Source organism: Neopelma chrysocephalum, unplaced genomic scaffold (assembly GCF_003984885.1).
Source record: "Neopelma chrysocephalum unplaced genomic scaffold, ASM398488v2 Primary Assembly neopelma1_97102, whole genome shotgun sequence".
Classification (NCBI taxonomy): Eukaryota; Metazoa; Chordata; class Aves; order Passeriformes; family Pipridae; genus Neopelma; species Neopelma chrysocephalum.
Window position 1 is genome coordinate 2381753 of NW_020925744.1, and position 26810 is coordinate 2408562.

The following is a 26810-nucleotide window of genomic DNA, read 5'->3' on the forward strand; positions in this document are numbered from 1 at the left end:
TAGAGTCCATAATGCCTATGTCTGCACTTACACATCCGTATTTCAGGTGCTGCGTCTGACTGTTCTCAGGCTATTGAGGGGCATAGTCTTAGTGATTTTGTTCACTTTCAGTAAAATTCTGTATAGTTTATGTTAAACAATGGAAGCCAAGACAACAATATTTATGTCCTTCAGTAAGAAAACAGATAGGTTATTTACTACTGTAACAATAGCATTAAATTAATTGAGAGCACACTATTTCTTGTCTGTCATGGTTTAGGAATGGCATCCTTCAATTTAGTAATCCTGCTAAAACCACACTGCTGCTTCCCCTCCTGCCCCTCCAGCTGGAGGCACAAAAAGAAAAGATCATGGGTTGAGATAAGAACAGTTTACTGGAAACAGCGATGAGATAAGAAAACAAACAGTAACAGTAACAATAATAATAGCAAAAGGTATAAGAGAAAGAAACAATGGAAAGCCCTTGACAATAAACAGTGCTGGACGACTCCATCCCCCAAGTTTTCTTTCCTGGAAGGAACCCCTTCTCCCAGGAATAGAGACAGTCCCTTCCCCTCCTGCCCCCAGCAATGATGTGAGGTGGTATAGAATAACTACAGGGTCTTGGCCATGCCCCCTCCTGGCTACTCCAAAAAATTAATCCTGTCCTGGCTGAAACCAGGACATTGTCAACATCTATCTGAACTAAAATATTTTTCAACAAGGAGCAACAAAAGCCAGCAATACATTGATGAAGAGAAAGGAGATAGGTTGTCCTTTCCTAGTAGAAGTAGACTTGTGGAAAACTCCTGAATATTCACATGTAAAATACTTAACTTCTTCCTTTGCTAATTTTCAAGAAGAGTTTCAAATATGATACCTGTCTTCCAGCAAGCTCTTGCTGACATCACAGAACCCTGGAGGTATGCCTGCCACAACTCAGCACAGAAGTAGAACTTAGGATTTGTTTTTTGGCAAAGCCAAGGGAACTGAACAGTCTCTAGAGCAAATGCTGATCTCGGAGACCCTCAGGTGTATGCAGACAACTGCCAGATGCTTTTTCTTAGTCAGTGTTTGGAAGACAAAGCTAATTTTAATTTTGAAGTAATTGTTTGATTGCAGACTAACTGTATGCTTTCTAAGTTATGAGTATTTACCTAGACCAAGAGGTGGTAGAAGAAGATTGTGTTTATTTCGCTAATATCTTGCTGCAGATTTATGCTCTAGCTGTTTTCATTCATGTATCTATTATCATATTATCTGAAATTTCTGGTATTGAAACTCACTTCAATTTTTTTTAATCAATTTTAATAGCCATGCGCAAGAACTGATCTACTGTATTGAACCATAGGTCTGTCCGCCTATTATCTTGTCTCGGGTAAGCACAAGGAGCCTTACGCAACAGGTAGAGAAGAGCATAGATGGAGAGGGATTGTTCCCTGGGCCTCTTTTAACCTATAACTGAGGTTATGTTCCTATTGATGTGTTTTGCAGCAACACAGGGGCCTACCCTTGGTAAATTTGTTCAACTGCTGTTTTAACAACACCCCCTCCAGTGGCCTGCTTTAAGGGAAACGTCATATTTCTTGTATTGTGGATACTATTGATGAGTCATTCTTCGTTCTGCCATACACTGTTCATGATTTCATAGATGCCTATTCCATTCCTTAGATAGCTCTCTTCTGGCAGAAGCAGCCTAGTCTTTTTAGTTATCAAAAAATGCCTTGGAATATCATGATTATTCTTGTTGCTTTCTCTTCAATTTTTCTAGTTTTGGTTAATTTGTCTCAAGGAAAACAAAAGATTATGTACAGCATTGAAAGTGTGGGTTCACCATAAATTGACATGGTAGCATAAAGTTGTTTTGTTTGGATCTTTGTTCCTATTCTCACAGTAGTTACTTTTTTGGCTAGTTCAACATACAAAGATGAAAATAGGAACAATTTTTAAATCTTTCTGTATCTATAGTCTTGAATTTTGCTCTCTCATAAACACCAGTGCATGTATTTGTGAAGCAGTTCGGGCTTAGTTGCTGTGTTTTTTGCTAGGGTTGGTGTACAGAGATTTGATTGGATCCCCTCATAAAGATTTGGTTGGATTCCCCACTAATGTGTGTGACTCATGCTCCTTCAAATTTGAGAATGGACAGTAATTACAAACAGATTTACAGAAAGAGATCTCACCAAGCCAAGATCCACAAGTCTTGGGCAAATTCTGTTTACTTTGATAGATTTTTGGAGAAGCTTGTTTTCCCCTTGCATCTTCACACTGCAAGGACATTAACATAACTTACCTGCCATGCATATTTAGTGAAGTGAAATGTGTGTGCTGACAAAATAAACACACTTTCAGAGAAAATTCTATCGACAAAGTCAGTATTCAAAATAAACTTGATGTCATTGGTGACTGCGTTCTTCAGTTGGTTTTCTCTCCACAAATCTAAGAACATTGTAGTTTGAGAGTTAAACCATTTGTTTTGATTTTAATTCCTCTCTTGTCCATACAGGCTGCAGTGCGATTGCTTGCACAGCAGCCATGCTGAAAAGGGATCCTTGACCTGTTATAGCATTGTGATAGCACCACTTGGAGGGACTAGATGACCTTCAGGGTCCCTTCAAGCCAAAAGTTTTGTGATTCACTGCTGTTCCACTGAGCATCTCAAGCCATTAATCAGGCCCTTCTTTTTCAGGTTCTGAATATCTGGGAGAAGGGAAGGTCGTTTCCTACTGCTGTAGATTTTGAAATACTGTACATGGTCAGTGGAGAAAAGTATGATCTTAATTTATATGTCCTGCTGTTTTGTGAACAGGAAAGCATAAGCTGAGATGACCTATAAGTATCAAGCTTAGGTGGTGTAAGGAACAGTATCACTGTGCTTGCCCTGTTTTTTTTCAGTTTACATCTGCTTTTGGCCACTTCTGAAGATAGGATGCTGGGCCAAGATTTGTTGGTCTGACCGATTTTTGATTGTTTCTCACAGAGTTCTAAAAAGAACATGGGAATTTGTTTAGAAATCTCCCCAGGGATTTGCAGTGTTTTATTAAGGAACATCCTAATCAAATGTGTTCGACCAACTGTGTCTTGGACACCAAATCTATTTTCTACTGACATCAAGAATCAGAATTTTTGAGTGGTCTTAGTAGCACCTAGGTGCAGATCATGACCATTGAATCCTTATAAGAAAAATCTGCATGGCGAGAAACTGTGTGTACAATCCTGCAGGATTGCTTCCATATTCTGTTGAAAGCCTTAATCAGCAAATTATAGAACTAAAAGACATCTGGTCTACCCTCTATGGATTGAGGGGTTTTGAGCCTTTTGTGCCATTGACAGGTCCATAAGTAGCTGCTGCTGTGAGCAGAATTGAGGTCTGCCCCACAATGGTAGTTTGTTTGTCAAATGTAGCTCCATAATGGCTGAACTAGTGTCTTTTCCACTTGATTGTTCTATTGTCCTATTATGACAATGCATTCACGAGGCAGCCGCTACTGAAGTATGAACAGAATGCAAAAAGTCCTAAAATAATATTAAATAATATTCTTTCTTAGGTTATCCTTTTATATCAGACACATTATATTAGAGCTCATAGGATTATTTTCAAGTGTCAACTTGCTTGTTCAAGCAGTCATCTAAAATCTCTAGCAACTTGACAGAGGTACAGTTTTCTTTCTCAGTTTTTGTTTTGCTTAGGGACGATCCATTGATTGTGACCTGTTTGTGCTAGCTGCCCTTTATTCCCTTTTCTCTTCCCCATGTCTTTCAGAGGTTTGTCTGCATCCCACTGGTTCACTTTCCTTCCCTTACCAATGATTTTAAATTGAAATAGGAAGTTTAGACTATCACTACTGCCTGTAGTTACTTGATGGATAAATTATGTTGCAGGGGGGGAAGGAGTGAGATACAGAGAAGAAACAGATCTGTGATTTTGAATGCTTACTTTCCTAATTTCTTATTTGAAACATAATTCAAGAAACAGTATAGAGAGGAGTGAAAATGAAGGAAGAAAGATAGAAATCTTGACATCTGTTCCTGAAGCTGATTCTGATGAGACAGATCTTTTCAGCTTTGCCCAGAAGCAGTTGTAGGAGCTGACTCTGAGAACCAAACATAAAAACATTCAATATGTTATCAACTTTGTAATTCACAGAAATTCAACTTCAGGCATTTGATCCTTACTTTGATGTTTTTATGAGGACTTCTGCTTGTCTCCAGAACTGCTGCCAATCTCAGCTCTACTAAGCTAGGAAATCTTGGCACATGGCTCACGCTGAAGAATACGTGGAGTTCACAGCCAGAGACATCTCTGTGGCAGGTCCCCTGAAGTTAGGTTGATATTCTCAGAGCATAAGGGAAAGGCAGAGATGACAGTGGGCTGGTGCATCTGGTGTATGATAGCCTATGCTTAGCCATGCTTGGTTTCCAATGCTGCTGTCCCAGATGAGCGCTCTCCCACCAGGTGAAGACAAGATTGGTGGGAAAGAGGGAGGTGGGAAAGAAAGTTAGGCTTCTTTTCAGACAGCTCACTGCAAAAAAGGTGTTCAAGGGTCATGATTGAAAGTATGCAGCAGGAGCCTGATTTCCTCACCCAGAGGTAAAAATAGTCATGAAAGGGAAGGCTCTACTTTCCCTTTGTTCCTCTCCCTGGTAAATTTTCAGTTCTCTCGTGTGAAGTGACATAGCTTTAACTGGAGGCATTGAGGTTGCCTCATCCCAATTCTGCTTGCTTTTGAGAAGCAGAAGGACCAGACGCAGATTTGTGAACTCTACCCTTGAGCTACGTGCATGCACAAAGCACAATAGAGCCTGCCAAACCTAGATGTCTTTGTGGATTTGGGGTCCAGTTTTTCGCCTGTGTATGTAGTGTTTTCATGCTGCATGCCTTAGTGTGTGTTGTCACGCGTCATGAACAGGCTACTTCTTCAGAATGCATATGCATTTTTTTTAGCTAGCTCCTATGTATCTGATGGGTCAGGCTTCTGTTACAGATGCTTACAGAGATTGCAGTGGCTGTGTCAAGAATGATGAAACCTTATTTCTTCTAAACAGTATGTGTGTTTGATCATTATTTTCAGAAATAAAATAACGTGACCTTGCATTAACCTCAGAGTTGAGCTATTCAACTATGTAATGCTCCTCTGGACTCCTTGGAAAGGTGGCAGCTGGCTGGCATGAGAGGAGCAGCTTGTGGAGTAGAGTGAGTTGGCAGTCCTCTAGTGGGAGCCAAGAAAATGAAGGGCATGAGCGGCTGAGGAAGCAGATTGAAAAGTTAACTGGAAACCACAGCAAGGAGAAATTAACAGGAAAAAAAGAAAAAAAGGACCAACAGATTCTGACAACAGAGGTGGCAGAGAGCAGTGGTTCCCAAAAGAGAGTAGCTGTTCTGGTGGGTGGAGAGGATAAACAGAGGCAGCAGGTCAAATGAATGAGGCAGGGAAGGATGGTGTCTGAACAAGCCACAGAGGTCAAGCCAAAAGGCATCTAGCTCAGAACCAACTCACCAGCAGTATTGAGTGTGTAGTGATTCATCCTACTTACGTGTCTTTGACAGCTTATCATTTAGTGACTTTTTGACTCAGAGGTAGAAAGAACTTTGTAAATCCGTCCACAAATTGCTGAACAGGTCAAGTGATATTTTTTGTAACAGTTGAAGCTGTAAAAGAAACATGAGGAGAGTCCAAAGGGAGAAAGAGTTGCGAAGTGTTAAACTACAGAAAAATGCCAGTGGGTAGGAGTTGAAAGGACCAGAAGTGATAAAAAAAGTAAAAGGTGATAAAGACTGGGATATAGTTCTGCTAAAGAAGGCAAGACAAAGAAAAGGAGTGTAACTCTGCCAGCAGTGGAAGAGAAGCTGGTCAGGTGTGCTGTAGCAGGCAGAGGAGCAGGACACTAGCTACAGGCCAGGGGTGTTGGAAAATAGCCCTGTGTCCTGTGTCTCATAAGGGAATTCAAGCTGGCTAAGGCCTCTGTTGAAGTCATATGTAGTTGTAATTCTTTTCAGGACTGTAGTTTGGCCGGGGGGGGGGGGGGAAAAGGAAGAAAAAAGAGCAGAGGGATTTGAGATTGAAAATAGTGGTGCAATCAAAAGTGGAAATGGTAATATCCAAAGGAGAGGCTGAGGTGTCAACTCTCACCAGTGGTGTGGATGGGGGAAAGCGAGCTGGAGAGAAGTGCAAATGAGCCCTAGCAAAGATGGGGAGATGTAACCAGGGGAAAGCTGGGTCAAAAAGAGAATCCTGTTATCCATTTGCTAAACCAAAGGGACAGAGGTCTGAAAACATACTACAAAGGAGAAGGAAGGGATGCACCAGTGTGAGAGTAACTAAAGAGAAAAAAGATACAGAGGGTAGAGGGAAGCAACCTTCAGGGCAAAAGGGTGTCCGAAGGGACCTTGGCATCTGTGTGATGCTTCTCAACTGACATATCCATCCTGAGCCTTTTCAGGAGGCTGAACTCACAACACCCTTTTGTAGTGGGTTGACCCTGGCCAGATACCAAGTACACACTAAAGCTGCTCTCTCACTCTCCCTCTGCAACTGGACAGAGGAGAGAGGAAAAAAAGCAGCTAAGGATTCATGAGTAGAGATAACAGCTGGGAGAGGTCACTTACTGATCACCTTCACAGGCAAAACAGACTCAAAGTGGGGGTAGTACTTAAATTTATTACTAACAGGATAAAAGCCAAAGAGTGAGAAATAAAACAGTCTTAAAAACACCTTCCTCTCCCCCCTCCTTCCTTCCATCTTCTCCCTCCTACCCCCCCAGCAGTGCAGAGGAATGAGGGTTACGGTCAGTTGTTGTTTCTGCACTGCTCAGAGAGAGGAATCCTTCCCCTGCTCCCGTGGGGTCCCTCCCACGGGAGACAGTCCTTGATGGACCTCTCCAGTGTGAGTCCATCCCTCGGGCAGCAGTTCTTCCCAAACTGCTGTCCCGTGGGTCACTCCTCCATGGGGTGCAGGCCTTCACCAATGAGCTCTACCGGCGTGGGTCCCCCACAGGGGACACAAGTTCTACTCGGGAAAAACCTGCTCCAGTGTGGGCTTCCCTCTCCACAGGCTGCAGGTCCGTGGTAGGACCCTGCTCCATCTTGGGCCTCCCACGGGGTCGCAGCCTCCTTTATGCATCCACCTGCTCCAGCATGGGCTTTTCCATGGGCTGCAGGTGGGTCTCTGCACCCCGATGTTCCTCCATGGGCTGCAGGGGCACAGCTGCTGTACGATGGTCTGCACCACGGGCTGCAGGGCCTCAGCTCCAGTGCCTGAAGCACCTCCTGCCCCTCCTTCTGCACTGACCTTGGTGTCTACATTGTTGTTCATATGTTCTCACTCTGCTCTTCCCTGGCTGGAATTCTTTCTGTGTAACAACCTTCTGTTCTTAAATATGTTATCACAGAGGCGTTACTATCACTCCTAATTGGCTTGGCCTTGGCCAGTGTCAGGAAGTCTGTCCTGGAGCCAGCTGGCATTGGCTCCACGGGACAGGGGAAGCTTCTAGTAGCTTCTAACAGAAGCCACCCCTGTAGCCCCCCCCCCCCCCCCCCCCCCTCCCCCCACCAAAACCCAACTACATTCCACCCCTCACCTCTGTGAATCACACAGAATAACAATGTAGACACCAAGGTCAGTACAGAAGGAAGGGCAGGAGGTGCTCCAGGCACTGGAGCTGAGGCCCTGCAGCCCGTGGTGCAGACCATGGTACAGCAGCTGTGCCCCTGCAGCCCATGGAGGAACATCGGGGTGCAGAGACCCACCTGCAGCCCATGGAAAAGCCCATGCTGGAGCAGGTGGATGCATAAAGGAGGCTGCGACCCCGTGGGAGGCCCAAGATGGAGCAGGGTCCTACCACGGACCTGCAGCCCGTGGAGAGGGAAGCCCACACTGGAGCAGGTTTTTCCCGAGTAGAATTTGTGTCCCCTGTGGGGGACCCACGCCGATACAGCTCATTGGTGAAGGCCTGCACCCCATGGAGGAGTGACCCACGGGACAGCAGTTTGGGAAGAACTGCTGCCCGAGGGATGGACTCACACTGGAGAGGTCCATCAAGGACTGTCTCCCGTGGGAGGGACCCCACGGGAGCAGGGGAAGGATTCCTCTCTCTGAGCAGTGCAGAAACAACAACTGACCGTAACCCCCATTCCTCTGCACTGCTGGGGGGGTAGGAGGGAGAAGATGGAAGGAAGGAGGGGGGAGAGGAAGGTGTTTTTAAGACTGTTTTATTTCTCACTCTTTGGCTTTTATCCTGTTAGTAATAAATTTAGGTACTACCCCCACTTTGAGTCTGTTTTGCCTGTGAAGGTGATCAGTAAGTGACCTCTCCCAGCTGTTATCTCTACTCATGAATCCTTAGCTGCTTTTTTTCCTCTCTCCTCTGTCCAGTTGCAGAGGGAGAGTGAGAGAGCAGCTTTAGTGTGTACTTGGTATCTGGCCAGGGTCAACCCACTACACCTTGCTTCACTGTTTGTTTGGCTGCAGCTGCAGTTGTTGCTGTGGAGCAGCACAGAATTATGCAAGAAGATTTTTCTGTAGTAATTAGTCAACCCTAATTACAGTGGTGTGTTAGTAATTATTGATGATTCATAAACTGCAAGGGCTGTAAGTCTGTAGGCATAATGGGGTAAAGATTTTTGTACTGATAATTTAGAAAAGGGGGAAATTTAATGAAGTAGTAACTCCATTTTGCTTAATGTCACTGCTATGATAGTAAGGTAATTGATGATCACTGATTTACAAAAAAGCATAAGAGTTAAGAAATTTCCATTGACTTTGTCTAATTATTTGATTAATAACTTATTCCTGTGGAGATTGCTTAGGATGTTATAATGATATTGAAAATAATATTGGGCAGTTTAAAATGTTAAACCAAAATTTTTTTCACTTTTTTAAGCTTTTAGTGTTTCCAGGTGGTTAGTTTATTTTTTATTTCTTTGCTTCCAACACTGTGTCTGTTCCTCTGCTCACTGAAATTGGGGATTTTCTCACTGACCTCTCTGGAATCAGGCTTATCTCTGCGTGTTTTACCAGAAAAGTCTGTTATGAGCTACTACACTAATTGATTTAGGTTGCAGATCTATTAACAGTCAGTCAGTCAAATAATGAGAGCTTCATTTAAATTGGAAATCATCAGCAATGTGATATTCACTTAAGTGAGAAAATGAACAGCGGTATGGTCATGGTATCACTGCTATGCAATGTCCACATGGTCACATTCTTCTGGAAGTTCAGAAGATGTGGAATTTGTTCCTTTAGGCTGATGAGAGATCCATAGGACATTTGTGAACGCCAGGCACATGTCATTATTCTTGTTGCCTCCTGTAGCTGAGTTTTGAAAAAGTGAGTCAGTCACTTATACCCACAGTAATTTGGGCATATAAATCCAAGGGTCTGATTCAGCTTGTAAAACAAGACTCGGGAAGGAGTATTTCAGATGTACTTTTTGCTATATTTGACAAGAAGGTTTATTTACCCTTCCCATACTCAAGTTCATTACCAGTCTTAATTTAACAGTTCCATCTGTTTCCATGCATTGTATAAGTAATGAAGTTAGGCATTTTGGGGACTTAAAGGCTATACATGGCAATCTTTCATATATAACAGCACCTATTTTGCATCCCTCTGTGGTTCTGACCCTATCATGCCTGCACAGAGCAGGACAGGGACAAGTTCACCTACATCAGGAGGCTCAGATTTCCCAATTTTCATCAAGCTTTCCCACTGTTAGCAAAGGCAGGAACACCCTGAAACTGAAAGAAAGGGAGGAAGAGAGAGAAAGACCCTGATTTTTATGTTCTTCTTTTCTAGTGTTTTCTATTCCTGAGACTGACACAGAAGCAGCAGGGAGAAAAACTCTGAGTCAGAGTCTGAGTGAGTGGATTATTTTATTGTTGTTGTTTTACAATAAACAGGATAAGAAAAGTGGCTAATCTATACAGTAATCTCTGTAAAGGATTTGATAGACTTGCCTGCATTGATCTGTCTTGGAGATAGTTATTCCATTTTTGGCAATACTGAGTGACTAAAACTGGATGTCCTTTGAAGTGGTAGGAAGTGGAAGGCATTCATTTACGATGTGAGTTCCCTAGTATTTCCCTAGCGTTAATAAATGGATAATAAAATAAATATCTCTGTCCTAGCATACACAGATATGTCTGTGTTCTTCTTTTGTTGAAAACTCCCAGGCTCTTGATCCACACATTCTGAGACAGTTTGAGCTGTGCACTGTCAAAAAAGAAACTTTTGCTCTGACACTGACCCAGATCTGTTGTGTAGTCTTACAGATTTTCTAAACATTCTTTTTTTAATCAAAGTACATCAAGATAAAAAAATGTACTGAAGAGTTTCCTAGATAGTACCAGTGGAGTGTGAATGTGCTGTTTTTCTTTTTTGGCTGAGGGGGAAGAGAAGTTGAGAGCTTTCTGAGAACTGTTTCTCTAATCTTACTCTCAAGTCATGGTTTATGAGGGTGCTAACTTTCATTTCTGTTGAGATATGCTTACAGGCACTAAGCTACATTCTGCTACAGCGGGAGCTCAAGTGGGAAGTGAAGCTTTTCTGTGAGAAAGGGAGAGGTTAACTACACTTATATTGGGGGCAGTTTTTGCTTTGGAAAACAGTGGCAGGCTTTGTAGTTTAATCTTTTGGAGTACTGCCCATTACCACCTTCTGACGTATGTTGTTGGGCTGAGAAGAATCGATGCGCAGTGGTGCATGAAAGCCCAACGTGCCAGTCGTAGCTATACATAATACTACTGTCTCACATGCAGGCAAGGCTGTTAATACTTAACACAGTATTGTACTGTCAAAAGGAAAATGTTGAGTACTGGTACCTTCAACCATTTTGAATATTGTTACACATTCCTTTGAAAAATGCATTTTTAAAGGATTAAGTGTTGCTTGTGTAAAAGGCTCAAACTTAACGAGCATCACAGAGCAAAATGCCGGAGAAATAATGCTCTAGGATTCCTATGTGTCAGGGAATGGCCCTGGGACTCTGTCTACAATTAGGATTTTGGTCAAATTACATGTCTTGGGGAGTGTTTGCTTTAATTTGCTTACCCCAGGCACCTGGAGTAACTGGTAACCAGGAAAGCAAAAGAGTCTGCCCTTTTAGAGATTGGTAACTTGCAACTAATTCTCCATATGCATGAGGGGAACAACATTTTAAGGGTTCAAAGACTCAAAAGTATGTGCATCTGTGGGAGGACATATGTATTGTTCTGTTGCTTAACAACCTTCTGTAGCTAGTGGTCTGAAGTGAAACAAATCAGCGGTGTACAGGAGAAGTGTATTGAAATGTATCAAGACGCAAAAAGTATTAAGGTAGTCCAGCTCCTAGGAAATATAACAAACAAAGCAGACACCACTTACATCTACTGGCTTTCTTGCAGTAGGTTTAAATTATGATGTGCTCTCATGTCTTCTGAAAATGTCATGGCTCACATGGTAGTGATGTTTTTACCTGAAAACTAAAGTTGTTCTGGGAAACAGCTTTAAATCTGCAACTCAAACAAGTTCTCTTGCCTGAAAAGTCACTTCTTTCCTAATCAAACTCATTAAAACACTATTTTTTAGTGTATGTCACAAGACCTTTAATACAAGTTCTGTATTACATTCAAATGAATAGGGCAATTTTTGGCCAGAAATAAATGGCTTTCTGTAGTCTTAAGCAACATACAAGTCTTTCTATGTAACTAAAGTACTCTTTTGGGGAGAAGGGAAAAGGAAGTGGTGTTTCTTGATTCCTTGTTTAAAACCCTACAATTTTTAACTTGCAGGCAAATAAAGCAAAATTAGGAATTTGGTGAATATGATCATGTAAGATACACTTCAAAGCAGCTAAATTAAGGCTGCTAGTCATATGTCAGCCTGCCTTTGAGCCTCTTTCATGGTTCTGTTTTATCTTTCCTTCTTGCATGTAAAATGCTATCTTATTAACACTCAGACTGAAAAAAATATCTGTATTGCTCTTCTTTAACAGGCTTCAACCACAGAAATACAAGTTGGGCCCATGAGACTGACACAATACCCAATTCAGGTAAGATGCTCCTTCAGGTTCTTGATACAGCCAATTCAGTGTTAATAGTTAATAGTTATAGTTAAGTATCTTATTTTCATTTCACTTGTACAAGGAAAATGAGATGGGTAATAGGTGTTTTGCTGTATCTGATTGCTTGAGAAGAGATTTACAAGTAAATTAAGTTGGTAAACAATATGCTTAGGTTTCTCTTAACATCCCATCATACCCATATGTCCTGTCAGTAGGACTATGTGCGTATGTGCATTAACAAGGGAAAGAGCTTCCTCTATGGATATTAAAAACTATTCAGTTCTGATATACCAAAACAGAGAGCTTCATGGAGTTTAAGTACACGCCCAGGTTTTCTGGGGTTTGCACAACAGGACAGAGAACTGTAACAGGGCAGAGAACTGTGGTTCTACAGATCACCAATCCAAGAAATCATATCATCTCCAACAAAACAGGTTGAACTTCAGCTTAAGGAGCAACAGCTGCCACCTATACCTGCTTCTTTTTCTGTAGGTTTTATTCCTGTGACAGTAAACAGATGCCAACTGTTACTTTTTTTTAGCTTACAGCAGATGTTGGAACTCCCAGATTATAGGAAATTAAATAGTTTTAAACTTTAACATTGTTCTAGTGATACATAATTCATTTGAATTAACCTTGGAGTCACTTAATTCTATAAAATATGGAGACATTTAGTCACCATTACCTTTTCTGTGAAAAATCTATGTGTGGAAAAAATGCTATTCTTGGGGAAACTAAATTGTATATATGGATCATAGAGCTTTACATTTTTATGTCTCTATTAAGCATCTTAATTATGACTTGATCCAATGAAATATTTGTTGATATTGTAACAAGATTGTGGAACAGTGTCTTCAGCAATAGAACAGTCTTTGGTTTTGCAAGGAATTTCAACATAGAAGTGTAGAACTCTTCACAGAATAATGTTCTTTAAACCATGATCATCTCGAGAAAGATGCTCAAGCAGATCTTTAGCAACTACAAATACTCTCTGTGCTTATGTCAGTGTATTGCATTGTAGAAATTGGATTTGCCAAAGTATCATCATATCAGTGTTAGCTGTTACAAGTGAAGATTTTTCATATAAGAAGCAAAAGTGGTATTTTCGTTGTTTTTAAATCTGACATTCTTCTTGCTACCTTGCCAGATGGGGATGGTTTTTTGTCCCTGCATAATAGAAGTGAGAATTGGTGTAAAAATCCATCTTAAGTAAAGCAGAAACCATTCTTTAAGTAAAATCAATAACTGAAGAATTTTCCACAAAGACGTTTCCATATGCTAACTTATTTATGGTAAAGGTAAAACACTTCATGTAAACCCACCTCCTTTGTTTGTGGAACACATCATATTGCCTCAGATAATTTGGCAAGTGTTATACACATCCATACATTTAAAAAATGTGTGCTAATCTTTTATTCCATCGTAACAATGCAATTACGTGTTTCTCTGTGCAGTGCAAACAGCTACTGAATATCACATTTTAAGTGTCTATTTGTGGGTGATTAATAATGTTTACAATTGTCTGAGAAGCAAGTTCAGTTTGTTAAAACAACTGCCACTGGGACTTTTCTTAGCAAAGTTCATTTTATTCTGGTGTGTGTTTTATGCTATTATGGAACACCTGTGCCAACCTTGAAATGGCACACATTTTTTGTCTGAGAGGTGACCTTACTTGTGACCTTATGGCTGTGACCTGCCATAAACCTTTTAATAGATTCCTCACTGGACTTTATGACTGTATATGTTGGAGAAAAAATCTGGTTTGGTTTATACTGGATCATGACCCACGTGCTTCTGGCCTTAAGAGGCAAGGGAGAGAGTCTAAAGTAAATGAACAAGCCCCAGCCATCCTAACAGGCTACATATAGTTTGCACATCTGCCCCAATTTTGTACCAAGGCTTGCAAATAGGAATGGTTGGATTCTGAGACCTTAGAAATGATCATGATAAAAGTACATGTAAATGTGCCCTCTCCAGAGGACAGAGGAGGTAGGTGGTTTTTTTAAACATTTAGTTCACATTAAAAAGGTGGTGTATCTTGTTGCAGAAGTGTTTATTAGGGCTGATAAACATTTGGGTGTGCCCTTATTCAAATGCTTCATTTTCTTTTAGGACATTCATTTGCCATAATATCTTTCACAGCATTGACATCAAACTCCATTTCTGGTCTGATGATTGTGAAATTCCCTGATAAGCTGCAAATGGACCATGTTGATGCGCAGCATTTTATTGTTTCCTCATGCCAATTTTTGGACTAAAACTTTCGTAACTTAATTCAGGGATGCTATGTCTTTTCCACCTTAAAAGTCTCTTGCTGGGATATGATGACATGAAAATAAGTAAATAACTTCTTAAGTTGCTGTACTTTTCTGTTTTCTGTTTGTGTCCTAAGTTGGTGTCCCTTATTTTATTTCAAGCTCTTTAGAGCAGTTTTCTGTCCATTTTCTATATTTGTACAATAAACTGGGAACAAGATGTGCAATAGTTGTGTGAAGCAAATACTTAGAGAGTAAAAACTACATCACCAAAATTATAAAAGTCTCCATAGAGAAAGTTCATGGTGCTCCTAAACTAGGGCAGCACTGATTTTTACAGCAACACTGGCAAATTATGCAGCAAAAAATAACTACCTGCAATTTTTTTGCCAAGGGACACAGATCAAATTCAAGCATTTCCTTGATCGTGTTGTTTATATGAATTGTTATATTTTTGTCTTGACTTTGAGAAAGTATCTTACACTATACTTCTAGTTAGGTTATGTTTTGGTGATTAATAGTAAGCTTCATACAACTGTTGATGAGAAAGCATAGTAGTAAAACTTTAAAACAACTTTTAACTTTTAACGTTAATATTCTCAGAAGGATTTGCACACTGATAATTAGCTACCAGTGAGAGATTGGGTGGTTTAATTAATTACCAGCTGCATTATTTTACAGCTGGTAAATTATTGTATTTTGCAATCCTTTATTTCCAAACTGGGAGTGCTGAGAGAAGGAAGATACAAAAAATATGCACACCCCCATGCCAAATTTTTCTGAACCATATTGTTTCAAACAAAGGAACAAAATAAAACTAATGGCAGTTGGAACCAAACAGAAGATTCTGTCTGAGTAGGCACTTCACCCAAGAATGGGCAGACAAAGTCTGCAGCTCGACCACATTGCTGCTTTCCTTCACTTTGATGGCTGGAAAAAAAATCAGGCATTAGGTAGAATGGCAACACTTACCTTGGATGTTGTGTGTCAGTAAACCAAATCTAGTTATTATTAGTTGCAGTCAAAACTGTTTCTAATAAATTGGAATTTCCTAAGTTGTTTCTTAATACTTATGGAAATTCTGAGCATATAATTTTCTTCCACTGTTTAATGAAACCTTGATTGGTTGTTCTGTCACAGTAACACTGATTGATTTTTTAATTGTTTAGAATTCAACAATCCAGACAGCTCAGGATAAGAGGAAAGATATGCTCATCTTTTCTAACTTCTAGACTGATGGTGTTGAAATTCATGGGCTGACACCACAGCTGCACAAAGCAGCACAGATGAAAGGTTACTGACCTTTCTTATGGGCATTTGGAGCAAAATTTTGCGAATTTTTCACAGACAGGTTGTTTCATTGAAGTCAGGGATGACTTTGATTTGTGAAATGAACAAGATTTTGCTTCGTAAGTGATTACTTTCTAGCTGCTGCCTTTCAGTGCAATTTAAATAGCTGTGGATAAACTTTTGACTTTATGAGCCCTTCTTTTTCACAGTATATTTGCACTAAATTAGCCCTTTTCTTCATCTGACACACAGAGCAGCATGGTTAGTTACCTGTTGCTATGGTAAATATATGCAAATTGTAATGAGGAATGTCGACATGACTTGTGTTCCTTGCTGAATAAATTGTACTCTGATAATGTATGTATTATAGAGGTGGATAAAAAATTTATTCTCTCCTAAAAACATTTTCTCTCACATGAGAAGCACAGAAATACAGACGTTTTCAGTCTCTATTCTGCGTGTGAGTTAACAAACAGGCTTCCTACAGCATCTCCTTGCTTTTCAGAATGGCACCTCAGTACACATCCTATCCAATTTTGCGTGAGCAGTTCCTTAAGTTTTCAGCTGAAACTGTAAAAACTACCTCATATATTCAGGGAAAATTTGGGACATTTTATTGAGTACAAAATTGTGATGTTTGATTTCCCACACGCACACCCCTAATCCTATCCAAAACTGCTCTTTTCAGTATTGAAATAATATTGGTTATGAATAAAACTGTGCTATGTTAATTGTTTGTCCCTATTCAGTGAAAAGTGATGATTAGTTGCATTTCAGACAGTTCCTTACAATCAAAAGTGTGCGTAGTTTGGATGGCCTGGTGGGAGTGGCAATGATGTTTGAACACTCTGGTTGGTTACTGAATAAATTGGAACAGGAGGTAGGAAAGAATCATCATCTAGCAAGCTAGTTTTGTCCTAAAAATCAGACCTACTCAATTAACTATTGATTATCTATTGGTGACCTCTCTATCCATTAAGAAAGTTGTACTACTGCATCAACTGCTTTACAAGCTGTGCTCCAACCTTCCCACTTTCAAAACAGACTCGATCTTTCGTAGAGCAGAAGTGTTTGTTAAGATTTGCACCATGCAGAGGACTACTTTGTGTGTTTAATGTGGTGTTGCTGTTTTGCATCCTTTGCAGGTTTTGCTGGTCTTTGCAAAAGAAGACAACCAAAGCAATGGTTTCTGGTGGGCTTGTGACAGAGCTGGATACAAGTGCAATATTGCCTGGACTCCAGAGTCAGCGCTTGAATGTTTTCTTGATAAGCACCAGGAAATAATTGTTATAGATCACAGGAATTCCAGATATTTTGATGCAGAAGATATCTGCAGGTAACCTAAATGACCTTATGCTTCTCTTGAGCTTCAGGTTTGCATACATCTGTAAGAGAATAACAATATGACAACTACACTTTTGGCAGAGATGAATTGCAAAATTGTCTCTAGGTCATGGGCTTCTGTCAGAGTATAAGCCAGAGCTGTTGTGAAATTATTCCCTTCTATCTGTGTCTGTTTCTTTCGTGGCTTACTGCTACAGCAAAGACTGAAGCTGCAGACTTCAAAGGAACATGTTTGTCCACTAAGTCAGGCACTGCCAGTTCTTTGCAGAACTTCACATCACTCCTCTGGTCCACATAATTCTATCTAAGCAGCATTAAGATTGCAAGTGCTTAGTGTTGGGATTCTTTGCTAAAATACACTGTTTCAGCTGAAACGTACATTTTGCACCATACTGTACTTCTAGTCTACCATGACCTGAAATTTGCCATGTTTATGAAAAGGGACATTTTAATGCTCAAATACAGGAGCTGATGTAAGTTTTTCTGAAAGACCAACAAACAAATATAAAGACCATTTATTCAAGACAGTGTGATATGAGTGAAAAACTTACCTTTCACGAGTAAAAAGTGAATGGAGTGTTCTGGTAATTGGTTGTATTTTTTTTCAATTTCCCAATACTATGCAAGGTGGTAAATTTTGTTTATTCAGCAAGTAATAAATGATAGTCTGTCATAATTTGCTATACCCACTTTTCTTACTTGCATACCTCAAAAGTACTTCTCACCCTCTAAAGAAAATTTTAGAATGTCTAGAAGGACAGTGGTAAATATGGGAAGTAGTAGAGATTCTTGTTTAAATTAGCTAGCGGGTATTGAAAATGTGCTGGATTTCTCAACTCACGCATTCAGGGCAGTCTGCCCCAAATAAGTTGAGTACACGGGGCAAAAAAAGAGTGGGTTTGAAAAGCTGCTGTTTGTGCTATATGTTTTTGGAGCTCTTGCCTTCTGCACTGCAAAGAGCAAAAGGAATCTAGTGGCAAAATGAAAATGGTTTGTCGAAGTGGGTATAGGTAGGTTTGGCAGTGCAATATCCTGTTTTCTAGCCTCAGTGGTGTCTTTCAGTCATGGTTTCATTTATATTTTCAGTGAAGATACTCAGAGTAACATTGAGAAAGCACTGAGTGTAGCTGAGAAATTTTTGTTTCCTCAGGTCCATTCGTGCTGTAGAGCCATCAGAGCATACTGTAATACTTGCTGTGGTTCCACGCACGTAAGTATTACTGGTTTATGAGAGATTTTTATTTTACTTTATAAGAATATTATGCGTAATAGTTATCTAATAACAGAAGGCATCTTACTAACAAGTTTAACAGAGTAAGTTTAATATTTTTCACCTGATATGGGCCAATGATGTTTCATGTTTTATTTGAGTGTTTGATAACTTTCCTTTCATACACGCTAGTATTATCCCTATCACCTTCAGAATGGTTTGTACACTAAGAAAATTAGAAAGATATATGTTAATTTCTAAAAGAAAAAAATCCAAACCAAAACCAGAAAGCTGTATATTACTTTCTAAAGGAAATAACTAGGTCAATTAACACACTGTGGTTTTTAGGGAACCGGGTAATGGAGCAAAATTCAATCCTGTTTATGCTATAATTACCAGAATGTTATCCTGAAATCCTTATTCAGTAATTCATACTCCACATATTCAGGGAGAATTCTTACTGAATTAAATACAACTTCATCAAATACCTTCAAATACCCTGATTAGAATTCTACACACTACTGAATCCATTGTCATTTTAATAATTTCCTAGATCAGTTAAAATATTAGGAAATAGAGTGACAAGAGAGCTATTCCTGTCAAGATTCAAAAATAGACTAAATTTGCTGCTGAGCAAGATTTTACAACTTGCTTCACCTTTTTCTTAATAACGTTTTTTTGAGACTGTTTCTAAGAGGATATCACAGGATGTCTTTTATCCTCTTTCTTTTTGTAATCCCCTGACTGTGAAGAGACACAGGACTTCTGTAGAGGATCTGTCAGGTTTGCTGTAGGAACAACTATCAAGTTGTAGTAACAGCTGCAGATATCTATAAAAGAAGACTGTAGCATCAACTTCTGTAATAGTATGATTTTATGTATGTGTTTTATGCAGAACTGTTCTCATTGAGTTCGTTATGTTTAGATAACTTGTCAAATTTATACCATCTAATTCTTTAATGTTGTGTGACCATACAATAACCAGTCATGTTTAATGTCTGTACTGATGATCTGGATGAGGGGATTGAATGCACCCTCAGTCATTCTGCAGATGACACAGAATTGAGTGGAAGTGTTGATCTGCTGGAGAGTAGGAAGACTCCGCAGAGGGATCTGGACAGGCTGGATTGATGGACTGAGGCCAATGGTATGAGGTTCAACAAGGCCAAGTGCTGGGTCCTGCCCTTGTGTCACAACAACCCCAGGCAGCAGCACAGGCAGGGGGAGGAGTGGCTGGAAATTGTACCAGCAGAAAAGGACACCCCCATGGGTGCTGGTTAAACAGCAGCTGAACATGAGCCAGCAGTGCCCAGGTAGCCAAGAAGGCCAATGGTATCAGAAATAGCACAGCCAGCAGGGAAGTGGTTGTCCCCCTGCACTTGGCACTGGTGAGGCCACACCTCAAATCCTGTGCCCAGCTCTGAGCCCTTCAATTCAAGAAGGACATTGAGGTGCTGGAGTGTGTCTAGAGAAGAGCGGAGCTGGGGAAGGGGCTGGAGCACGTGTCATATGAGGAGTGGCTGAAGGAGCTGGGGGTGTTTAGTCTGGAGGAAAGAAGGCTCAGAGGGGGGACCTTATTATTGCTCCCTACAGCCACCTGAAAGGAGGCTGTAGCGGGGTGAGGCTCAGTCTTTTCTCTCAAGTAGTAAGGGATCTGACAAGAGGAAATAGCCTCAAGTTCTGCCAAGGGAGGTTTAGATTGGATATCATGAAAAAAATTCTTCACTGAAGGGATTGCAAAGCATTGGACCAGGCTGCCCAGGAATCACCAACTCTGGAGATATTTAGAGGACGTGTCGACATGGTACTTGGGACATGGTTTAGTGGTGGACTTGGCAGTGCAGGGTTAAAGGTTGGACTTGATGATCTTAACAGTCTTTCCCAACCTGAATGATTCTATGATTCTGTGATTTTGTTTTGTAGATCTGCTGACCAAGAAGAGACCTCTGTTCTTCCCCTTCTTGAAGCAGGCTTTGATAGGGTAAGTATAATTTGCCCACGTAATATAGAAACCATATAGTAACTTCATAAATTACAGACACTTCTACTTCCTCAAACTAAAAACTATACATCCTCTTCTGTCAAAAATTTATTGATAAGAAACCTGTGACAGTTGATTTGGTATTCTTTTATTTTCAACAGTGTATTCCAGAAGCATGTGACTCTGTGATGTAGCTAATCCTTTCAGAATAGCAAGAGTACTGAAATTAATTTCTTGTGATCTGACTGAGCGGTGGGTGGGTTTTGTTTATGACTGCATTAAAAAACAATGATGGGAGACTCTGATTAACATGTGCTGCATATTGCAGCATGCTGACTAGTCACCCCAACATCTCTGCATTTCTCAGACTGCTGGGATTCTTCTTCTAGTGGGACTACAAACCTGGTCCAGGTCCTGATGTGAAGAAGAATTATTTTTTTTTCCCATGAGGTCTGTTGTCCTGGTTTGCACCAGTTCTTCTCAGGACAGAGTTAGAAGCTCTCCTGTACAGGCAGCAAAAGTAAAGATAACTGTTCATACTGTTTCTCAAAACATCTTTGTAGGAGAGAGCAGAAAAGCAGGAGTTCTTAGCTCTGAATATCTAGGTTTCTTACTCTCTTCTAATCTTTGTGTGAATGGCTTTGGATGGGCATGAATGTTATGTTGCTATATTATAAATCAGCGGTATTATTTAAGTTCATAAGGAGTTATGTACTTAAGCAACAGAAGCACATCGATGGACACTGTAGTTAGAGAGAATTAACTATATATTGTCCTAAATTTACATATTTAGGATATATGTATATTTAGGATATATTAGAATATCAGGGAAGGAGTCGAATTAACTCAGGTAGAATCTCTTGCTCAGATGCTCAGATGTCCAATACCTGAGCTAACTCACATTCAACCCAAGTTTGTTTACATAGCAGAACATGCACCAGAATTACCATTTTCAGATCATCTCAAAATAAAAAAAAAAAGCTTTAATAGTTTTCAAAGAAAACTTTATTACTTCTCAGTTCTAGTGTTTCATTTTAAAACGATGCAACCCAATATGTTTCATGAGCTAGATTATAGCTCCAGGTGTAGTACTGAGTAAAACCAGAGGGGATACACTCTGCAGCATCGAGACACATTCCAGTGGCACACTGTCTGCCTAGGAAAATAAAATCTTTTTGCACCTGACAGCCGCTCTAATCATTCCCTCTTGCTGTCCCAAATTTATCAGAGAGCTTGTGTAATATAATAATTCCCTATTGGAATTATTTTCAAGACTTTGAAACACATCTGATGTCAAACATTCCATTTTTGCAGTGGTATAGACATAGGAATTACTTCTGGTTGGATAGGGATCAGTAAGGACTAAATCCATTAACACACCAAACTGCCCCACACAAAGATTTAAAAATACCCTTCTTCAAGAGAGATGGTATTTGCAGGGAATCTCTTCCTCTGGAGCAAAAATGAAATTTATTTTTGGAAAATCATACCTGTTTAAATAATAATTTTTTCTTGTTTACTTATTTCTATTTTTATTTCCTCCTTCTCAAGAAAGTCTATTTTATTGCATCTTCTGATTTTCCCCCATATCATTACCACTTTTGTGTTTGTGAATTAAAGCTGTTGTTAGTCCAGTATATTAATTATGCCAATTTTTTTTTCCTCTCAACCTCATAAATCTAATAGTTGTGGCCTACTTAGGATGGACTAATTTGAATAAGTGATTTAGCTTCCTGACTGATTTTTAGCTATGATTTAAATCAGCAAACAGGGGATCCGAATGTTTGCAATTATTGAATTACAGTCTTGTCTTGTATTTTGAACTTTTTTTCCTAAATGAGTGTTGATTCTCATTGACTAGATACTGTTAAAACTCTCTGGATTGGAATAAAAGAAGTCTTTAATGTTAAATCTAGTACCAATTGCTAAGCAGGAAGAATAATGCATTCCTACTAGCTAATGATTCTAGTGGCTTGTGTCAAGTTCTGTATAGAGCAACAATGGAATCCAATTATAATGAAGTAAAAAAATAATTTAAGGGTATATGTTAGTTAAATGAAAATATACTGTATAAATATGAAACTTTTTAAAAAGAAACTGTTGTTGTCTGCCTCTAATATTTGAGAGTTAACAGATCTTCCTTTTCTTGTGTCACATTAGAGGCAGAGATTAGAAAAAGGAAATGTTTCCTGCTATTTTCAGGTCCCAATTGATTTCTTTGCTGTGAGTCAGCCAGTGAATGAATGGCATCAGCCCTGTAAACTTAAATAAACTGATTCTGAACATCTGCAGAAGACTATACAACACTTAAGAGCAAGTTTAGCACTTCAGTAAGCTGCAGTTCTTGGATCTTAGCCAAAGATTTGTGCCAAGAGTTTTGTCAGTAAACAGCAGTGGTTTAATTTTGTCAGTAAACTGCACTGCTTTAAAAAGCAGTTTATAAAGAGACTTAATATATTCTAGTAAGTCTAGCTTATAAAAAAGATTGCCATCAATGATAAATTTTATATTATTGATAGATTTGTTCTTATATTGTTTTAAATTCAGCACAACATTGAATATTTAAAAGAGCACCCTAAAACTGAAAATTTAAATCTACAGTGCTATAGAAGAGAAGTTTGTTTGCAGACAGTTTGTTATGCAAAAACACACATATTGTGTGTTTTGTTTTCCCATGCCTTCACTTAGTGTGTGAAGTGAGAGTTACAGAAATACTTTAAGATCTTTGCATTAAGGAGTGAAACAGACCCATGGCGACAGTTGTTTTTAATTTTACTTTTTTACATTTTGCTTAAAACTTGGAATTAAGCCATTGGTCCCCACAGTTTTTATACAGGAGAGAAGCACAGATTTCTTAAAAGCTATTTTTTGTTCCTTGGAGGTTTGCATGCTACCTCTTGACTCTGCATGCAGCTGTGCTGTGAGAACTAGTGACAACACAGGGTATTTCATGTGGTAAATAAAATCAGTGCATGTGATCATCAATAAACTTTATTTGAAGTCAAAGAATCTACTTCTTTTGTAGCAACATAAAATTTCTGATTTCAGCAGGATCAAGCACAAGACCTTTTAGTTTACTACCTGTGCTTGACAAAGAGAGGACATTCTCTCCTGTCTGAAGTAAAAGTTTGTTCACTGTTGTTAGCATGCTCCTTACATTACATACTTTTCTGCACTTCTGAATTCACATTGACAGCTCAGTGAGATTACTTGTGAATCAAAGTCACTTCTGAGCTTTAGCTGCAATATTTGCTTGGAAACAAATGCCAAATAAATTTTTTCTCTATATATTTTTTAGCATGAATGTTTTATGTCTCTAAGGTTTTCCATTTCCATTCTGAATTGAGGATAGATGTTCCAAATGAAACATCAAGGCAATACTGGTTTTGTGTAAGACTGTGTTGAGGATTTTCTTAGATTTTCTGTTTCCACCTGGGTTGCTAGAACCAAATGGAAAAATATACAGTTGAGGTTTTAGCATATTTTTATACTTGTTTTATACTTAGATAGCCTTGTTGTCTTAAAAATTAGGAACTTATTCCTGAGGAACAGATGATTATTCAACACAAAAGGACAACAAAAGCTTATTTCTACAGAATTGCAAGATGGTTGAGGTTGGAAGGGTCCTCAGGGGGTCATCTTGCCCAATCTCCCTACTGAAGTAGAGGCACGTGAGGCAGGTTGCCCAGGACATGCCACACAGCTTTTGAAGATCTCCGAGGATGGAGATTCTACAATCTCCCTGGGCAACCTGTGCCAGTGCTTGGTCACCCTCACAGTAAAAAAAAAAGTGTTGCCTGATATTCAGAGGTAATCTCCTGTGCTTCTATTTATGCCTGTTGCCTCTGGTCCTGCCACTGGGCACCACTGGAAAGAGGCTGGCTCTGTCCTCTTGCGCTCACTCTTCAGGTATTTATGTACCTTGATAAGTTCCCCACTTCAGCCTTTTGTTCTCCAGGCTGAACAGTCCCATCCAGGCTGAACAGTCCCAGCTCTCTCAGCCTTCCCCCATAGAAGAGGTGCTTAATCACCTTTGTGGCCCTTTGCTGGCCTCATGCCAGCTCTCTTTATAAGGTCAGAGTTTTAAATGCAGGAACAGAAATAACAGTTTAAAACCATTCCGGTCTATTTCATGCACTCTTGATTTGTCTTCCAGCAATTCATGGAGAACAGCAGTGTAACTGCTTGTTACAATGAACTGGTTCAAATTGAACATGGAGAAGTGCGATCTCAGTTCAAATTACGGTATGTAGAAGTGTAAGAAACTGCAAACATCAACCTCTTGGTCCAAGTAATTGTATCAGGTTGCTCCCTGCTTCTTTCCAGCTATGCATATGTATGTTTTGCATGTGCATGTTAACTAATATACTTTTACATTTTCTCCTTCTGTTATTTTGTAAAGGACAAACTTAAGTGTCTTAGTAACTGGTACCTTGAGAAAGCTTGGTCAGAAAACTGTGAATTTACGTGGTGGTAGAACTTCACAAAGTCATCTTATCTTGTGTGTCTAAGATTTTATATCTAATAGCTTGAGCTGAATGCAGTCTTGACTATTTTCTTGCTTGGGCAAGACTTGGTGGGTCAGGAGCACAGTTTTTTATCATAATGAGAAAATAAATTACTTTCATTCTCTTATCACTTTTTCCTAAATGTGATTAATTTTATATTTAATATAGTTGGTTATGCATGCATGTAGATACTTTTGCAATGCAGTTACATGAAAGAAAAAGCCCTTGAAGTTGAGTGTAATCCAGAGGAGGGGTCATTCTCTGTGTCTTAAATTCCAGTAACAGAAAATACTACCATTTTTCCACAGGTTTCAGTGGCTCTGTTTAAGAAATAGATTTTTGAAGATTTTCTTTGCAAACTGATCCCTAAGTGACTTCATATTTTCAAGTGATTGTGTGTTCGTGCATGCAGAATGCAATTATAATAAAATTTCCAGGGAAAAAATCTAATTTGGGCTTACACAATTTTAATAGTTGTTTTCCAAAACTCAGCAGGAGAATAAAGCAGCTATGACAGTTTAGAAGTTAAATTTTAGCAGTTAATTATTAGTTGTGGTGGTTCTGACTTGGTTCGTTGTTAGTTGCAAATGCAAGATTAAATAAGCATCTTCTGAATGAAGTCAGCGTAGATCAGAAACATCAATTTTATATGGAAAGATTAAGCTGTCATTTAAACACACAACGCTTGTATTTTACGTTTTATTTCAAGAACAAGATCCAAATACATTTTGTGCATCTCTACATGAGTAATATCAAATATGAATGCAAATAATTAGAACTCCAAGCCAGGGAGCGTGATTCATATTGGCTACCATATTTTTCTGTAAGTTCATTTACAGCCATTAAAGTTCATTAAAATTGGAAGGAAACAATGTCAGTCCCCAACAGCATTTCATCTACTGACAGTTCTTTCATCTATATTGCTTATGGAAACCAGCAATTCTGCTTGCTCTTGCTCTCTTGAATGGAGTTACATAAATTGTGAGCCTACTTCATTTTAATTTATGCAAATAATATTATATAAAATTCATCCATGTGTTATCATGTCTTTTGTATATTGATAATAAACATTATATATATTTTTGTGAATGTATATGTATCCACATCACCTCTGAACATGACTCTTTTGGGAACCTTTGGCAGCACTGTAAAACACTATGAAAAGAAAAGGTGGTATCTTTGGGTTTGCTACTGCCACTACCAGATGCAGTTCCAGAATAATTAAGTAAAGAGTTTAACAGATGTAGGCCCAATATAGCTAAGCAGCTAAACCCTGTCATCTAACAAGCACAAGTAATACTTACAAGCAACTTTTGTACTAAAATTGGGGGGTACAAGGTAACCTTTTAAAAGGTAAACTTTCCGAAAAGCTGTACTTGTAACCTGGAAAAGCTGATGTCTCATCCCTACCTCTGCCTTATTTGGCAGGTGCCATTAAAAACTAAACAGAGCTGGTATTTGGAAATGCTATTTAGTTACAATTTTTTTTTCACTCATGTGGTTTAATTAAGTGGGTAAAAAAGTGTTGTACTGTATGTCTGTCCCACTTGTTGCTGGTCTGTAGGCCTTCTCTACAGCTTTGTAACACTGAAAGGGAAGAGAATGCAGAAAGTTAGTCTATGGAATTAAACCCGGGATATTTCAAGTGTTCAGACACAAGAGAAACATGGTGAAAGAGTAGAACCAGCCCAAGAAAATAGATAAGGTCATGTCAGTAGTCAGAAATGTCTTTCCATTCCTAGCAGGGACTCTGCTTCTCCGCATTTTTGCTTCTGGTTTGAAAATTGGTTGGACATCTGTGTGTCAATCAAAGAGGATATGGGCTTGTAATTTTGCTGGCTTGATTGCCAGATCAAATGAAAATACTAAGGCTTGATAGTGAAAACATACCTGTATGTTTTCATACAGAAAGTTTACATTTGTAATGACATTTGTTTGCAGCTGTCACTGAGATAAATCTGTCACTGAGATAAATCAGTTACTTCACACAGCACAAAATCACACTTGGGAACCAGCTTGGGTTGCTAGAAAATCACTTGTAAAAGCTTCTTTTATTATATGAATTGAAATACTGCTGTCATCTTCTGGATATCACTTTTTGTCTAGAAATCTTCATCCATGCGGCTACATGGTGGGTTCTGTGTATATCTCTTCATGCATCCTATTTGGTTTAGAGTTAATTTCCATGAGAAGCAGAAGTAGAA

General features: G+C 39.3%; 1 protein-coding gene across 4 annotated transcripts in view; it reads left to right on the plus strand.

The window, feature by feature from the left end:
• Nucleotides 1-26810, plus strand: part of PDE8B (phosphodiesterase 8B) — a 74003-nt gene that overhangs the window by 21216 nt on the left and 25977 nt on the right. For 2 of the 4 annotated variants that reach the window (XM_027671596.1, XM_027671597.1), the window contains exons 2-6: nucleotides 11947-12006; nucleotides 16709-16899; nucleotides 18058-18117; nucleotides 20041-20098; nucleotides 24255-24343. In XM_027671596.1, coding sequence (XP_027527397.1) covers nucleotides 11947-12006; nucleotides 16709-16899; nucleotides 18058-18117; nucleotides 20041-20098; nucleotides 24255-24343 — 458 coding nt within the window. The remainder of the gene's footprint in view (nucleotides 1-11946; nucleotides 12007-16708; nucleotides 16900-18057; nucleotides 18118-20040; nucleotides 20099-24254; nucleotides 24344-26810) is intronic. The other 2 variants (XM_027671598.1, XM_027671599.1) reach the window with 1 other exon arrangement.